At 45.7% G+C, this 17,513-nt stretch overlaps 1 protein-coding gene across 1 annotated transcript in view; it reads right to left on the reverse strand.

The window, feature by feature from the left end:
• Nucleotides 1-15,079, reverse strand: part of EGFR (epidermal growth factor receptor) — a gene marked incomplete at its 5' end in the record, with an annotated part of 76,623 nt that extends 61,544 nt beyond the window's left edge. Inside the window, 6 exons of the mRNA XM_015421691.1 lie at nucleotides 1,934-2,075; nucleotides 6,051-6,169; nucleotides 7,383-7,448; nucleotides 10,245-10,406; nucleotides 11,621-11,798; nucleotides 14,884-15,079. Coding sequence (XP_015277177.1) covers nucleotides 1,934-2,075; nucleotides 6,051-6,169; nucleotides 7,383-7,448; nucleotides 10,245-10,406; nucleotides 11,621-11,798; nucleotides 14,884-15,079 — 863 coding nt within the window. The remainder of the gene's footprint in view (nucleotides 1-1,933; nucleotides 2,076-6,050; nucleotides 6,170-7,382; nucleotides 7,449-10,244; nucleotides 10,407-11,620; nucleotides 11,799-14,883) is intronic.
• Between the last annotated feature and the right edge of the window lie 2,434 nt (nucleotides 15,080-17,513).

Below are 17,513 nucleotides of genomic sequence, written 5' to 3' on the forward strand. Positions count from 1 at the left end.
CTGGTGTCCCGAATGGATGAGGTAGTAGTTGCAACCTAATACATATCTGAAATATATTCTAGCATATTGGGAGTTTAATGTAAAAATAAAATCTATATGTTTTCCGTACACTTCTTCTTAACAAAAAAATTCCCAAACTCCTATAAGGTGAGACACATTTTTCTTCTATGAATTAAAACAGGAGGCACACTGGAAATCAGGACACCAAAGAAAATTCACTCATGCAAAGGTATAAAGTAGAAAAGAGCAAGAGTCCAGCAGCACTTTAAAGACTGACAAAGTTTGTGGCAGAGTATGAGCTTTTGTGAGTCACTAACTTTTTCAGATACAGCTAGAATGTGAGTCCATCTGTCCTATATTTTGGAAAGTGATTTCAGATGCTGAATGGCAATAGCAGTCGAATGACAATAGCAGGCGTGATTAGATTAGGTGTGATATGCAGACGGGTAGTAGGCGTGGAGATATCAGCATTAGTAATGAGACAGGAAACCTAGGTCTCGATTCAGTTCCAGAGGATGCATTGTCTTGAGCTTCACTATCAGTTGCAATTCTTCATTCTGTCTTTCTAATCTCCCTTTAGGGTTGCCAGACCCCCTCGTGGGGGCAGGGGTCCTACACTGCCAGGCCCCACCTCTCCACTGCCAATTGGCTGGCTGGTGGGCAGGACTTATCTGATGTTTTAGTGACATGCCTACATGACTTCACTGTGACCCGGAAGTGATGTAGGCACATGGGGGTGATAACTCTTGGTTTTGGGCAAAAACTCTATGGTTTTTGCCCAAAAACCAGAGTGTCCCCTCGACATGCCTACATCACTTCTGGGTCACATTGGAAGTCACGGGGGCATGTTGCTGAATCATTGGATGAAGCTCCCTGCTCCTGGTAAGCCCAGCGCCCATCCCCCTCCAGCTGCCAGGAGGGACCTGGGAACCCTGTTTCCCTTTGAAATTCCTTTGTAAGAGAATTGCTACTCTTAGGTCAGCAACTGAATGTCCTGGAAGGTTAAAATGTCCCCCCCACTGGTTTTTGAATGCTGTGGTTTCTAATGTCAGACACAGGGCTATTTTTAGGCAGGAACGACCAGGAACGGAGTTCCAGCTGGCTCCTGAGTTGGCCACACCCAGCATAATAGGCCACACCCAACAGCAGAAACTCATTAGGATTGGCTACATTAGGGGTGTGTGGCCTAACATGCAAAGGAGTCCCTGCTACAAAAAAAAGGCCTTGGGTTTTGACAGCAAACAAGGTAAACAGAATAAGAAGCAAAAGGTGGGTGTGGCTGGATGACCACACTTCTGGCAACATGGGGCTGCGGCCTAATATGCTAATGAGCTGTGGTGTCAGGGTGTGGCCTAATATGCTAATAAGTTTTGGCTGTTGGGTGTGGCCTATTATGCTAATGAGTTCCTGCTGGGCTTTTTCTACAAAAAAAGCCCTGGTCAGACATGTGTCCATTAATTCTTTGTCAAAGGGACTGGCCTGTATACAATGGACACCAACTGTGGATAATTCTTCTATGTTTCAGGATCAGGAGCAAATGCATTAATCAGAAGAAGAGGAGGAGGAGATTGAATTTATACCCTGCCCTTCATTCGGGAGTCTCAGAGTGGCTTACAATCTCCTTCCCCTTCCCCTCCCCACAGCAGACGCCGTGAGGTAGGTGGGGCTGAGAGAGCTCTTTTGAGAACTGCTCTTGACAGAACTGCTTTGAGAGAACTGTGACCGACCCAAGGTCATACCAGTAGCTGCATGTGGAGGAGTGGGGAATCAAACCCAGTTCTCCCCGATTAGAGTCTGCCCTCCTAGCCACTACACCAAACTGGCTCTCCACAAGACACAAATTCCAAGTAAGCATTTTGAGGTACCCCAGATTGGGAAGACCTTTAGTCTACCCTTAAAAGGCATTGCTCAGCAAAAAAATTTTCAGACTTACGCGGGCACTTCTTTACACAAGTTGCTCCGAAGCTGTATTTTCCATCTGGGTTGTTCGTCATCTGATGTTCAAAAGAATCATATTTTTGCAAAGGTGGGCAAGATTCCTTGCAGGTGGCATCATCCGAAAAATTGCGACAAGCCTGTAAGTAAACAACGCAAAAGGGATTGTGCTGTGTGCTCGCTAGTAACAGACAACAGCAGCTATGCATCTGCATCCAATCAAACTTGTGAAACATTCATTGTACCAAACCTGGTTTTAGAAGACTGGACTCCAAGGACTTCTGACCAAGAGTTCATCATTATATAATAGTTTACATCATAGAGTCAGCCTCAATGGAAGAGTAACATAGATCGTCATAATCCCTATTTTACAGGAGGGAAAGTTATGTCTAATGCTTGAGCTAGGACCTGACCCTAAAGTACACTTGCTTTGGGCATGTTTCACTGAAACCAGTGGCTCTTATCTTCACATACATATGGTTAGGATCAGAGTCCCAAGTCCAAGTTTAATGGTCCATCAGCCAGACCACATGGGCTCTTGGGTCAGAGCTAAATGTTATGATACACGAGTGGTTTCCATTAAAAAAGGCAGCCGTGTTTCCAGTTCTTTACTTCCCTCTGTAACACCTAGGACAACTTATTGTGTCCTGATGTTATAATACATATTTTTCCGCCCTGCTACGTAACATGCGACACACATTTAACTTATTTATCTGCGAAAAATATAAAAGTACTTTAAAGAAGTATATTGTAAGTAGGGGTCTTGCATCATCCAGTATTATCATCGTTCCCAGGTGGCAGTGCAATCTTCTACAAAGTTACTCCAGTCTGATCAATGGGTTTAGACTGGAGCAATTTTGCCCAGGATTTTTACTGTGATTTATTCTGAATAGAAGCCTGGCTCAGAATAATGTTAGACAGAAACAAACAGATGTCCCATTATTCATCTTGTTGATGGTGAGAACCAAGATACAGAGCAGCTAACATAAAAATTAAATAGTCAGCACTACCTTTATTATATAAAAATGCAATATTAAAATCTTACTGGAATTAGGTCTACTGATTTCACTGTAGCATCTCCAGCTGGATAGTAACAAGAAGAGGATCAGACTTGGCATGATAGAAAAAAAAGGGTTTTTCTATGTTGTACGGCTTGTTAAGTTGATAAACCACAACTTTTAAACCGCAGTTTGAGTAAACTCTGGTTTAGTGTAAATGTCTCAGTGTAAGGCTGTCCAAACTGCGGTTCGTTGTTGGTTGCTCTACAGCAGGATTCCAACTATGGAGTCCTAGGCAGAGTCATGCCCTCCTAGGCACACAGGATTGCACAGTTAACCATGGTTTGTAGTAACTGTGCAATCCTATGGGGGTTGTTGTCATCAAGACATCCGAATGAAGAAAATTCCAGTTTGTTCAGTAGCATCACCCTTCGCCCAGTACACACTCCTAAGAATGTACACTCAGCAGTAAACCTCACTGATACAATCACAGACCTACAGAGCAATTCTTGCATCTCCTGCAGCATTCAGCTATTGATGGTGCCTAGTCGTGAGCACACTCCCTCCTTCCTCTCTTTTCTCCCCCTCCCCCCCATCGATGACTTGCCAAGCAGGAATGTACTTCAGGGACTTCAGCCTCTCCTGGGGGGCATTTACAAGGGAGTCATTTGGCAAGAGAGAAAAGATGGTTCTATTAGAGACTCATTTTGTTTCGGAGTTAAAAAGTTCAAGAATTTGGGGAATCAGTTAGACAGGGAAGGGAACTGACTCCCCTTAGCCAGAAGGAAGGAGGAGGCGGCTTGGGTCACCCGAGGCTTCTCCCCGTCCTATGCTTCATTTCCTTCCCATTTTTTGCAGCTGGCCAATAGCAGGACTGCACAAGTGCAGAGGCTTCACTAGCAGCCCAGTAACAAAAAGGAGTTCGGGACAGCGCCTGGGGATTTTGCTTGGAGTTGGAAAAGGAGGAAGGTGCCACACTAACTGAGATTGATGGACAAACTGTGATCTGAGATATAGATAAGGTACAGCAAAATAATGAACTCTAGTTCAAACAAACCACTACCCTGATGTCTGAACGCAGCCAATGCCTGATTTTACGACAAGGGCGAATGACCTTTTACTTTGTAGTATCTTGATATACGGTAGTATTTCTTATGGAAAAAAATTGTGAACTAACTTGTTTTCAATTGGCTTTCCAAAGGAGCGCTTAAAGCTACAGGATTATTAGGTAAAAGAAACAAACTTCAGAAACTTGATCAGGCCGATCTCTTACATTATAGCTTTGGAAAAAGTGCAGAAAAAGACAACTCGAATGATAAAAGGGTTGGAACACTTTCCCTATGAGGAAAGGTTAAGGCACTTAGGGCTCTTTAGCTTGGAGAAACGATGACTGAGGGGTGACATGATTGAGGTTTATAAGATTATGCATGGGAAAGAGCAGGTAGAGAAAGAGGTACTTTTCTCCCTTTCTCACAATACAAGAACTCGTGGGCACTCCATGAAATTGCTGAGCGGTCGGGTTAGAACGGATAAGAGGAGGTACTTCTTCACCCAAAGAGTGATTAACACATGGAATTCACTGCCACAGGAAGTGGTGGCGGCTACAAGCATGGACGGCTTCAAAAGGGAATTAGATAAGCATATGGAGCAGAGGTCCATCAGTGGCTATTAGCCACAAGGTATAGATAGGGGCTCTGGGGCAAGTGATGCTCTGTCTTCTTGGTGCTTGGGGGGGGGGGTCAACAGTGGGAGGGCTTCTAATGTCCTGGCCCCACTGGTGGACCTCCTGATGGCACCTGGTATTTCTGGCACTGTGTGATACAGAGTGTTGGACTGGATGGGCCTTTGGCCTGATCCAACATTGGCATCTCTTATGTTCTTATGTTCTTATGAAGGAGGCGGCGGCTTGGGTCACCCGAGGCTTCTCCCTGTCCTATGCTCCATTTCCTTCCCATTTTCTGCAGCTGGCCAATAGCAGGACTGCACACGTGCAGAGGCTTTACTAGCAGACCAGTAACAAAAAGGAGTTCGGGGCAGCACCTGGGGATTTTGCTTTGAGTTGGAAAAGGAGGAAGGTCCTCTCTGAGATTGATGGACAAACTGTGATCTGAGATATAGATAAGGTACAGCAAAATAATGAACTCTAGTTCAAACAAACCACTACCCTGATGTCTGAACGCAGCCAATGCCTGATTTTACGACAAGGGCGAATGACCTTTTACTTTGCAGTATCTTGATATACGGTAGCTATTTCTTATGGAAAAAAATTGGGAACTAACTTGTTTTCAATCGGCTTTCCAAAGGAGCGCTTAAAGCTATAGGATTATTAGGTAAAAGAAACAAAGTTTTGATGAGCTGGAAAAGGCAGAAGGTAAAGCTACAGTAAAATCAAGTGGGAAAGACTTAAATGAAAACATCCTTGTTTGTTTTTTTTAAATACATCCTCACTGAACATGAAGGTCTGTCAGACTCTTGAACAAAATTACTCACGACGACACTCCCTCAGCAGAGATATGTTTATTGAGTAGTAAAGATGATTCAAGCTAAGACTTATTTGTGTCAGAACTAAAGGTTTGGCGCCAAGGCCCACAGTTATACAGAGTTCAACCCAGCCCCCCCCGTGTCCCATCCAATCAGTCCAAGCGTACAGCCCCCGCCAAGCTTTCGCGCTCCTCTACTTCCCCCACACACACCTGTGAGGCACCCGTTAGGTTATCTATGTTAGTGGAGCACGCAGAGACAGCATCCAAGGTCAGTTGTGCGGTCTTCCCAGAGACAGGGAGGCGTCTTGAGAAAGAGTTATACACAGCTGCATAGCAAAGCGTTCCCAGTCTCTCTCTCTCTCTCTCTCTCTCTCTCACTCACACTCACACACACACACACAGAACGACACAGGAAACCCCCCCTCCCAGTCATCTACAGCAATACACTCTTCCCATGGCAAACGAGATGCCGAGTTTAACAAGGTTCTGTGATTCTCAGCATAGCCCTTTTCCGGCACCAGTTTCACTAGCAGAGAAGCTGGTTGGATCCAGCCCACTGGAACCCTGTCTTAATCCTTCTTGGATTCGACTGCGCCATACAAAGAGAATCTTAGGTGGGTTTCTGTGGCCTTACCAAGCAGTCACTGTCTCTAGGGCCTGTGCATCCTGCAGCGCATTGGGTGTGGCAACAGTCACTGGGCTCCCTCCCCTTGCACCGGCCAGAGCACTGGGGAGCACAGATGGTCCGCGTTACTGGAAAAGAAATATTCCAAGAATTAAATGTAACACTGCTGCAATGTCATACATTCCTCCCCCCCCCAGTATTAATTTCTAACATGTAGAAAACGTAGCAACCAAGAAGAAATACATATCGCTCCAAAAGTTCACTGAATAGGTATAGGTTCTTTAAAAAAAACACCTTATATTTATTTATTCAGCTATCACACACTGTTTGAGGATACCAAACAAATTGCTTCTGTCCTTCAGTTAAGTTCTAAAAACAAAGGGAGGAGAGGTAATGTGGGGTGGGAAATGTGGGGTACTTCTTCACCCAAAGAGTGATTAACACTTGGAATTCACTGCCACAGGAAGTGGTGGCGGCTACAAGCATGGATGGCTCCAAAAGGGAATTAGATAAGCATATGGAGCAGAGGTCCATCAGTGGCTATTAGCCACAAGGTATAGATAGGGGCTATGGGGCGAGTAATGCTCTGTCTTCTTGGTGCTTGGGGGTGGGGTCAACAGTGGGAGGGCTTCTAATGTCCTGGCCCCACTGGTGGACCTCCTGATGGCACCTGGTATTTTTGGCCACTGTGTGATACAGAGTGTTGGACTGGATGGGCTTTTGGCCTGATCCAACATTGGCATCTCTTATGTTCTTATGTTCTTAAATGGACTTGATTGTCTATACAAGAAGATTGAGTATAAACTGACTAAGAGAGATGCACTGAGCCCCAGCTTTTGGGAGGGCCAGTGGTTTTATTGTGTTTAAGGCGATTTCATTTGTTCGCTGACGTTGCCAATCCATTTCATTTGAGGTGATGCAGTGGCATCATTTCTGGGACGAACTCGGAAGTGACATCAAGCTGCTCTAGGATTCAGCAGAAACTAGAGTTTCCGTTGCATTACAGAGCAGCATGTTGTCACTTCCTGGTTGCTCCGGAAATGATGTCACACCATCGACCTGACAGCGCCCCCATGCCTCCGCCCCCTCCCAGACTCCTGCCTGATGTCAGCCACTGGCTGGCAACCCTATTCCAGTCCCACTGATGATGTCAAAGCGGGGTCTATGGGTCAGCGCCAAGGGGAAGCTCAATCCAGCGAGGATTTAAAACCCATCTTAACAAGTGTATGGTCAATAAAGTATAAAAAACCCAAGTAGGATATGTCAAGTTACTCTCCCGCTGTCACACTGTATCTTAAATCTGGCATATTTTATCCCAAGCGAAGTAGTATATGTACTTACATTTTTGGCAGTTCTCTGGACCTGGACCCCAACAGAATCCTGAGCAACTGGGATGGCATGGGAGGCCTATGAAAGAAGAGGGGGGATCATTTATAAAAGGCCTCTTTACTAACAACTTGTTTTACAACTTTTATTTTTTGGAAGGGGGAAATGGAATCAATCAGAAAGAATTAGGAGACAGATCCTTCCCGTCTGGAATTCTGGGTCTCGAATCTTTGAGCTATGGGTAGAGTCCCCAAAACACAACCAATTGCCATATCTTTTGGTTTGGCCTCCAGAAGACATTGCATCATAACTCAACGAATACTCTCAGGTGGCAGCAGGAGGTGCTGTGGCACTGGAAGGTCCCTGCCAGTCACGAGCAGATTAAAAATAAACAATAACAACCGTGATATAATTACAAAAAGTCAGTTCAACTGGAAAACTGAATTGACGTTTTGTAATTATATCACGGTTGTTATTGTTTATTTTCCCTTTAACAATTCCCTGATCTCTCTGGCTACTTTAAGTCACGACTAGCGAAGAATAGATTCTTTTGCACTATGGTGCTGGAGAAGACTCTTGAGAGTCCCTCGGACTGCAAGAAGATCCAATCAGTCAATCCCAAAAGAAATCAACCCTGACTGTTCCCTGGAAGGCCAGATAATGAAACTGAAGCTCAAATACTTTGGCTACCCAATGAGAAGGGAGCACTCCCTGGAGAAGACCCTGATGCTGGGACAGATTGAAGGTCAAAGAAGACAGGGACGGCAAAGGATGAGATGGTTAGACAGTGTCATCGATGCAACGAACATGAAATTGAGCAAACTTCAGAGGATGGTGGAAGACAGGAGGGCCTGGCGTGATCTGGTCCATGGGGTCGCGAAGAGTCGGACTCGACTGTGCGACTGAACAACAAGAAGATAGCACTACATTTGAGGGTTAATTGTTTAACACAATATGAAACAGTTTTGTTGTCACCATAAATCAGCTGTGACTTGATGACCTCATAGGGCTTTCAAGGCAAGAGATGTTCAGAGGTGGTTTAGCATTAGCCTGCCCTTGCATAACAATCCTGGTCTTCCTTGGAGGTCTTCCATCCAAATACTAGCCAGGGCTGACCCTGCTTATTTTTGGAGATCTGACGAGATTGGGCAAGCCTGGGCTACCCGAGTCAGGGCATTACTGTTTTTACGTACTGTCATGACCCCCAGAGGGGTCTTTGGGTTTCGTCGCCACCACCCTGGACTTTCGGGTCCCTCGGGAGTCCCAGGGTAGCTCCCAAGCCTTTGCTAACCGAGTGTTACAGGCGTGAATGACCCAGACGGACACCAACCAAATCACACAGAACAGGGTGTATTAGGAAAATTGGGCAAGGTGCGTAAACTGGATAACAAGGGGAAAGGTCAAATGAAAATAAACTAACGCAACTGCCTTAGTTGGCTTTTCCTATCAGGTCCCAGCCTGCCTAACTCACTCAGGCTCCTCCTTCTCCCAGCCCGGCCTGTCTCTCACGAGACCCAGCCGCAGGGAGGCAAAGGACGGAGGCTTCTCCCCTTCTCACTCAGAGACTCCAGCTACCATCAACCAGCAGCCAGAAACTGTCTTAAACTGTCTTCCCCCAGACTTTGTTCCCAACAGATTCAAACGGTCTCCCTTAGAATCTTTCCTGACTCTCCCAATGCCTTCTGGGAGTTGTAGGCCTAGCCGCCTCCTACTGCCACCCAGGCCTCTTAAGCTGGCTAGGCCGTACTGGCACAGGCCAGATCATGACACGTACATATAATTTAAGTCCTCCAGAACTTTTCTGGTATGCAACGGTGGGAAAAGCTTCCGCTGTTCAATTTCCGCATGTCAGATTGCTGTTAAAGGCACAGGAGTGAGGGCAGTAGAAACATGGCACATAGTTACCAATTCTGGTGCATGGATGATCTGGCGGGGAGGGCGGGGTATAAATCGATGAATGAATGAATGGATGGATAAATAAATAAATAAATAAATAAAACCAATTTCACTGCCCAAATGTATGTTCAAACAAATCTTTTTCTACCAAGAAAGCATGATTCTCGAGTGAAAAAACACTGTCTATTTTCCTGTTGCTGGCCCTCTACAGTAACTGGTTGGCCTCCGTGTGAGACAGGATGCTGGACTAGATGGACCAGTGGTGTGATCCAGCAGGGCTCTTCTCATGTCCTTACATTAGTGTTATTATTTATAGATTACTATTGATGTATATAGTGTCTTGTATTATTATTTGGCTATTTAGAGTCCACCTTCCTTGCTGAGACTCAGGCTGGATTACACAGTGTAAATCAAGTACATGCAACAGGATGGATCATCCAATGAACAATGCAAGGGCTATTTTCAGTTATTTGGGTTGTAATGAGACAGCTACAAAAATTAGGGTTGATATTATAGCTCCATGATAATCTGGAGCTGCGCATCTGGGTCCTTACAGAAGTGAGATAAAGTCTTTGTTGCAGCTCCCCCTGTTGGACAGGAGGGCTGTTTGCCATCAAGACTAGACATTTGCTATCTAGTGCAGGGATCACGCAAGGATCGTGGCTTTCCCCTCCTCCAGCAGTCCTTTCCTACCCAGGAAAGCTTATTCGCATGGTCATGGGACCTGCATGGAGTGATACCCACTTGGGTTGGAAAACTGCAGTGGGAAGGAAGGAGGAGAAGAAAGCACTCCCTTCCTTTCTCTTCTCTCCATTCACAGAAGAGGCATGAGGGAACAATTTTGCCTCCATTTTCCTCCCTACCACTGCCAGGAGAATCCACAGTCCTCAGTGCCTTTGGCTGATGGACCATGGGATCCAACCCAATATTTCCGTAGGCTTGCACAACATCGTACGTATTTTTTATTCAATGTATGCTTACAAGTTCTATTGATCGTTTTTGACAGCTCCAAGGTGTCTTCTGTTCTCCCAGTAAATGCAGACGTCAGGTCAGTTCCTTTAGGTACAATGTCATCCCACCGCACATTGTCCATGTTGCATAGATAAGGATTAATGCTGAATTTTATGCTTCCACGTAGAATTTCTACCAAAAGAAGTTTTTTAAAAAAATACACACTAAGAAACAAGGTGGTTCATTTTCTAGCCAATAATTAAATAGGCACTGATTTGATAACAATATGCCAGTGACGGTGGAGAATGCAAGACAATTCAAGTCAGCACAGACTGGTGGGTGGTATTGCCGTTAGAGTGGTTGGGAAGGATGATTTGGATAGAAACAAAGAAGCACTGCTTGCTAAACAACTACTACATAATATATACGGAGAGGTAGTTAATTGCTGCAGCTAAAGACTTAGGGTCATGCAGGGGTCCTTTCGTAGAAAAAGAGGTGCAGGAGCCTATTAGCATATCTCATTAGCATAACTCATTTGCATATGCCACGCCCCCTGACATCACCGGAAGTGTGTCAGAAGGCAACACCCACCGCTCAGGCTCCACTGGGCTGTTTTGGATTGCTAGCTATGGGGGGGGGGGACGTGCAGATCTGTCCTTGTTCTACCAAAGAGGTTTTACTCAAATACTAGAGTGACCCCTGGACATTGTTGGTTTGATGATGTCACTTCCTAGGCAATCTTTCTCTAGGTAAGTCCCCCCGCCAGCCAGCTGATCGGTGGCTGGTGGGGCAGGACCTGGCAAAGGGGGGACCCCGTCTCCACTGGGGGATCTGGCAACCCTAGGGCCATGTAAACCCAGGAGTTCTGTGATGAGGATTTCCTACAATTGTTAAAAGTCCAATAGTGGCCCTCATGCAAACGACTTCACTGTGGAAAGGGGTTTAACCCTTTCCTGCCCTGCTACTCTCCTCATTTCAGAGACTTCTGATCAGACGGCCTCTCCACCGATCTAAATTATCTTTCCCAAATAATTATTCTTGCTGGGATCCCCAGTGCACGGGGGGTGGGGGGGCACATAAAAGTAACAATTCGTAGGCTGAAGTTACATTAAAAGGATTCACCCCCTGGAAACGGTCACAATGTATGACACCCTTTGAACACGCTAAAAGTGCTATATAAATAAATTATCGTATTGATTCTCTTCAGAAGTATGTAAGAATGCATTTTATCAATTGAGGATCGAAATGTCTGAATATTAGTCCAGATCTGTTGATCCTTCCATATCCCAACCACAAGACCACCGAGCACTGGCTTAACTCCAGACTTTCAAGCAGAATGGTTTCAGAGGCACATGCTCTGCCGTAAGTTCAAGGGCAACAATACTTGCAATCGCTTCAAGTCTCACCTGTCAAATTTCTCAGAGGCAGCTCTTCCAGTCCTCTTGAGGGGTCATAATTGAGCAAAACTGCCAGTGCAGCGCCCTCGTGTAAGGTGTTTCCTCGGATTATCCGGAGGTTCTCCAGAGGAATACTTTTCACCATGTTCATTGCTATCAGCACATAGCCACCCACCTCTTGTATGCTCTGGTCAAGGAGAAGGAAGACACAAGGATACCTAATGTCAGCCGGTTTTCTTTTAGTTCGCGTTAGGAAATCTTTTAAGAGGTCTCTCTGCTCGCTTTACGTTGGCTAATAATATATATAAAGATGTAGCTATTACTTTGGTTAGTGCACTGAGCTTAGTAGTTGCACAGAGCTGGAACACTGGAAGACATCCAACCATAGGTGCTTGGTATTTTGGGGTTGGAGACTGGGGAAAACCTTGGCTGTCAAATACAGCTTTTAAGATGTAAATTCAAAGCCATTTGTGTTAAGCAAAGTTTACTTAATAAACCTACTTACTTAATAAAGCTTTCCTTACTGAGGGCAAATCTCAATCTATGCTGTCTCCTGCAAAATATGTTGGTCTTTTATTTTGTTTCTTAAGTGACCTTGGCTCTTTAATGATCTCGAGCGTAAGCTGAATGCAACTTTTTTGCATATTTGAGTTTTATGATACCAACTGTTTTGGGACCTAACATTCCATTCCCGGTTTTTGTTATAAAAACAAAGTTAAAATATAAACTATGCAGAGTCCTGCAGCGTCTTGAGGTTTGACACGCTTACTGTGCCTACAACTTCTATGAGCAAAGCCCTGCTTTATCAGATAAGAGTCTTGCTTATAAAAGTTTAAGCCACAATCAACGTGTTATTCTTTAAGGTGTTATAGAACTCTGCCAAGTGTTTCTAGACTGCTGAAGCAGAGAACATGCAGCCCAGATCAAATGAAAAGCTGGAAGGAAAGGACAAAGTATATTAAGAAACGGTGGGGTCTATCCAAGCCTCCACAGATTTTGCGCCCCCCAGATTGCCTGGAGGCATAGGCTAGGGTGTCATCCATATGCAGACGACACCCAGCTATATCTGTTGTTGGGCGGTCAGTCTGACTCTACCCCTCAGGACCTGGACCGGGCGCTTCAGGATGTGGCGGGCTGGCTTAGACTGAGCCCACTGAAATTGAATCCAACGAAGACAGAGGTCCTGTGCCTGAGTCGGAGTGGGCTGGGGGTAGGGATCCCACTACCGACATTCAATTTGTCAATCATACGCTCAACATTCCAGAGCAGTACATAAGACTGACAAACAGTGAACAGCGAACAGGATCGTTCCATTTAAGTCCATGTTGAATGTAGGGTTGAACCCAGATTCCTGGTATCAAGTCCTACGTACGGTATCATTATCTGCAGATGATGCAAAATCCTTTGCTATAGGGAAGCAGTCTCTTCCTAACTCTCATTTAGGCAAACACTCGTGCTTTGAAGCCTGGGAAAAAAATATTTGCCAAAACCTCTCACTCCAGTCGCGTAAGGGGCATAAACCAACAATGCCTTCATACTTAGTGTGCTCTCTAAGCTAAATTAGTGTGAGCTAGCTCATAGTTTTTTAGCCTCTGGCTCACACATTCTTGTCTTAGCTCAGAAAGGAGGGCTCCAGAGCAAACTAATTTAGGCAGCAGCCAAATCGCTCGCTCACAACTTTAATGCCAGCAGCTCACAAAGCAGAATTTTTGCTCACAAGACTCCACAGCTTAGAAGGAGCATTGTGTTGCTTCTCCTTCAGCACTTGGAGAAGACTTCCACAATTTCTGCCTCCCAACCACCTTGATAAACAATTTCAGGACTCACCTGAAAGGTGGAAAGTGCACACGTGCAACATTTCTGGAAGAGGGATGCTTACAGTGGGAAGTATGATACACAACCATTCTCACTAGTTGCAATCTCTTCTTGGTGAGAAGTAGGAAAAAGGTGTGGATATATTTAGCTCTTTGCTACCAAAGGGACTCTTGAGAGTCCCTTGGACTGCAAGGAGATCAAATCAGTCAATCCTCAAAGAAATCAACCCTGACTGTTCCCTGGAAGGCCAGATAATGAAACTGGAGCTCAAATACTTTGGCCACCAAATGAGAAGGGAGTACTCCCTGGAGAAGACCCTGATGCTGGGAAAGATGGAAGGTCAAAGAAGACGGGGACGGCAAAGGATGAGATGGTTGGACAGTGTCATCGATGCAACGAACATGAAATTGAGCAAACTTCAGAGGACAGCGGAAGACCTGAAGGCCTGGCGGGAGCTGGTCCATGGGGTCGCAAAGAGTCGGACTCGACTGTGCAACTGAACAACCACCACCAAAGGAATCCCTAAGCCACGTTTGCAGCATCCAAGCCTTCCAACGGTTAGCCCTTTGGCCAAAAAAAGAGAGGGTGCACCAGTGTTCCCTCTGAGCTGTGCATGTGAGCGGCTGAACACAGGAAACCCCGCTCAGCAGCAGTCTGGATCCACGCGGGATCTTGCACTGCCCATTGCTCATTTGAAGATTTCAGCAGTCACATTCTGCTCAGAAGGTGAACTGCTCCGCTCATCCACGTGGGGTCTTGCACTGCCCATTGCCCATTTGAAGATTTCAGCAGTCACGTTCTGCTCAGAAGGTGAACTGCTCCGCTCAGTAGGGGGAAAAATTAGAGGGAACTTTGGCAGACAACCGATATTTGACATTAAGATTCAGCAGGGGGGACAGGGACACGAAGCTTTCCTGTCCCACGCGCCCCCACCTCGCTTGACACAACAATCCACCAGACAGTGACTTGTTGACCGAGGTATGGATTGGTGTCTCCAGAGACCACAATGAGCATTCCTCTTCTCCTCTTCATCTGAACCAGAACCAGGGGTCATTTCGTAGAAAAAGAGGTGCAGGAGCTCATTAGCATAACACATTAGCATAACTGATTTGCATATGTCACACCCACGGACATCACGGGAAGTGTGTCAGAAGGCAGCACCCACCGCTCAGGCTCCACTGGACTATTGGGAACATGCAGATCTCTCCTTGCAGAGGAGGGAGAGCTTGTACCTGAATAAAATTTCGTCTTAAAGGTGCCAGTGGACTGTTTTGAGCCGGGGGGAGCTCTGCAACTTACCTGGCTGCTTCTTGCTCTGACCGAGGGCTGCTGGGAGCAGGGGGTGGGGCTTGTTGCATGTGCCCGCCCCCTGGGCTCTTTACTGCCGGAGCTCCGCTCCTGTGCGCTCCTGGAGGAAATGACCCCTGACCAGAACAATATGAGTAATCCCTACTGACCTTCAAGAAAGTGAGGTTATGTGAATGATCCATGTAGGTGATCTCCAGATTGCTGAGCACGACCTCACAGCCCTCGTACATCCTCTTCAGGCTCTTGTAGTGTTCCTCGTCACTGGCCAGCTGGGTCAGCTTGTTGGTGGTCCCTTGACAGACTGCAGAAGGGGGGGGGGAGAGAAGTAATTCATGAAGCAACGGCCTCACCGAGAACCCAACAAAAATGCCACCATGATGGCTTTTATGTATTTATTTCTTTGATTTGTATCCCGCCCTCCCTGCCAAGGCAGGCTCAGGGCGGCTACCCTACTAAAATACACTGAACTGAAACACAAAATTCAATAAAACCACAACAAAATGGTCAGAAAACATAGCATAAAGTGCTAGTGCAGATTCGTAACCGGTGGCGGGCATTAGCAGCACTCAACATTAATCCATAATCAGCTAACCTCATAGTCTGGACAGGCTGTAATAGTGGTGTTAATACCACTACTGATGTTGGTATAGGGGCCAGGGCCTCCATTTATTGATGGCAGCTCCCTAATCAAGGGCCTGGTGGAAGAGCTCCGTCTTGCAGGCCCTGCGGAACTGTAAAAGGTCCTGCAGGGCCCTGATGTCATCTGGGAGCTCATTCAACCAGTGCGGAGCCGCCACTGAAAAGGCCCTGGCCTTTTTGCTAAAAACTGCTTCCCTGTTCAAGAATTTCAGCTCAACAGAGATGAACAGTTATAACCCTCCCCCACTTTCTTCCAACTGAAGAGAAGAAGCGGTGAAAAGTCGCAAGCTGCTGCTTGTGATCTCTTGTGTGGACTGAGGAGCCATCACAAACAGAACACCAACCTTAAGACAATATGATTGTATTGGTGAAGCAAACACTTAACTGCAGGATCGCATCTGAGCCATGGACTTTGCCCTCAGCTGGCACAAACGTGCTCCTGCCTTCTTGATGGAGAACATATTAATATCCAACTTTGGTTTGTAAATATCAAAGCATATTCTGAGCACGTTTGCCAAGTGCGCGCTGCTTCCAATGTTAGCAAACCAAAACTGTGGGAGGTAGGATGGGACCCTCTTCTTGCCTGTGGCCCAGGTGATTGAACTATGCTAGGGGTTCATATACCAATAATCCATATAAAATTCCAAGTGCCTCATACACCTTTTGCTGGAGAAATCAAACATACATCTAAATTTGCATTTTCAATAGCAAAAGCCTTCGACAACACACTGAAAAGCCAAATAGCTCTACATGGAGAAGAATTAAAGTTATACAGGCTACTAGTTGGACAATGGGGGAAAAACAACCCAGTACATGTCTTACATTCTGTTAACTGCTGAGTAAATGAAGAACGCTTAAAAAGACTGTAGTTATTTTTAACATTAAAAAGAAAAAAAAAACATCATTGTGCTATATAAAAAGGTAAATTGTGCAAGGTTTGTCTAACTCTTCAAAGCATTTATTCGATATACAAAAACGGGAAAACAACCAGTTGTGTCCAGGCTTAATGTAGCTGAAAATAGCCAGTGTTCTTGTCCATGCTGTATGGGGGAACCGCACTGCGTCAGTTGCCAGGTTCTACTGCAGGCAAAGTCTTCTATCCTATGATTTGGCAGTTGCTGGAAGAACAGATGATAGGCAGAGCAGATTGAGTACCTAGAAAAAGGTACTCGGCAGGCACTGGAACTTTAGAGCGGAAGTCACACAACTACAGTTCCGCGGGGCCTGTAAAACAGAGCTCTTCCACCAGGCTTTTGGGGGCTGCCACCATCATCAAAAGCTAACAACCAACGGTAGAATGTGAGAGGGCCCAGATTCCCGGAACTTTCATCAATAGTCCAAAGGACATCAACTCCTTTAAGAACAATAAAAAATGAGGTCGCACTGCATTGTCACACGGTCCACAACAGGGAAAGGGAGAAGTTTGCATGCCGCACTGAGAAAGGGCGGGATAAACACCTAGGGCAGAGACTAGATGCCATTCCACCTGCATTAACCTGTCACTGTATGTGGGTTTCCTGTTTCCAGACACATGGCCTGGGGCGATTTTGCTCAACTTCGCTAAACATCATTGTGTGGCATTTGTACGCAGGAGCAGGCTTTTGGTATTATGGCCCCACATGCTGGGGCTCCCTGTTCTAGAAACCCTCTCATTTTTTGGCCGTCCATAGCTGAGTAAGCTTTACAGCTGATGCTTTTATTTTCAGTATTTATATGCAGCCCTTCTGTCTGACAACGCATCTCCAGGGCAGCTTGCAATAAGAGAGGACTGAGATATGATAGAAATAATAAGGTTAAGAAGCGTTATATGAAAGCATTTGGAATGGGACAACCATGTAAGATGTCCCATTCAGAGTCCTCTAGTTTCACCCCTAGCTCTTCAAAGGTTCTGTAATGGCTCTGAGGAAAATAGCCCCTGCCTTCAAACTGCACTACCGATCAACCAAGGGCCACCTAGCACCAGATGTTTGTCCCTAAAGGCTTTCCTTCACCCAGAAAATGGCTCTTTCTAAATGTTGAAGACAATGATGAAGGCATCAGGGTGTGTGAGGGGGGAAGATATGAAAAATATCCTCTCCTCTTCTCTCATGCTTCACTGTGTATTCTTCTGCCAGGTGTCAACGACCATTGGTGATAGGTG

Source organism: Gekko japonicus, unplaced genomic scaffold, assembly GCF_001447785.1.
Source record: "Gekko japonicus isolate JY-2015 unplaced genomic scaffold, Gekko_japonicus_V1.1 scaffold2801, whole genome shotgun sequence".
Classification (NCBI taxonomy): Eukaryota; Metazoa; Chordata; class Lepidosauria; order Squamata; family Gekkonidae; genus Gekko; species Gekko japonicus.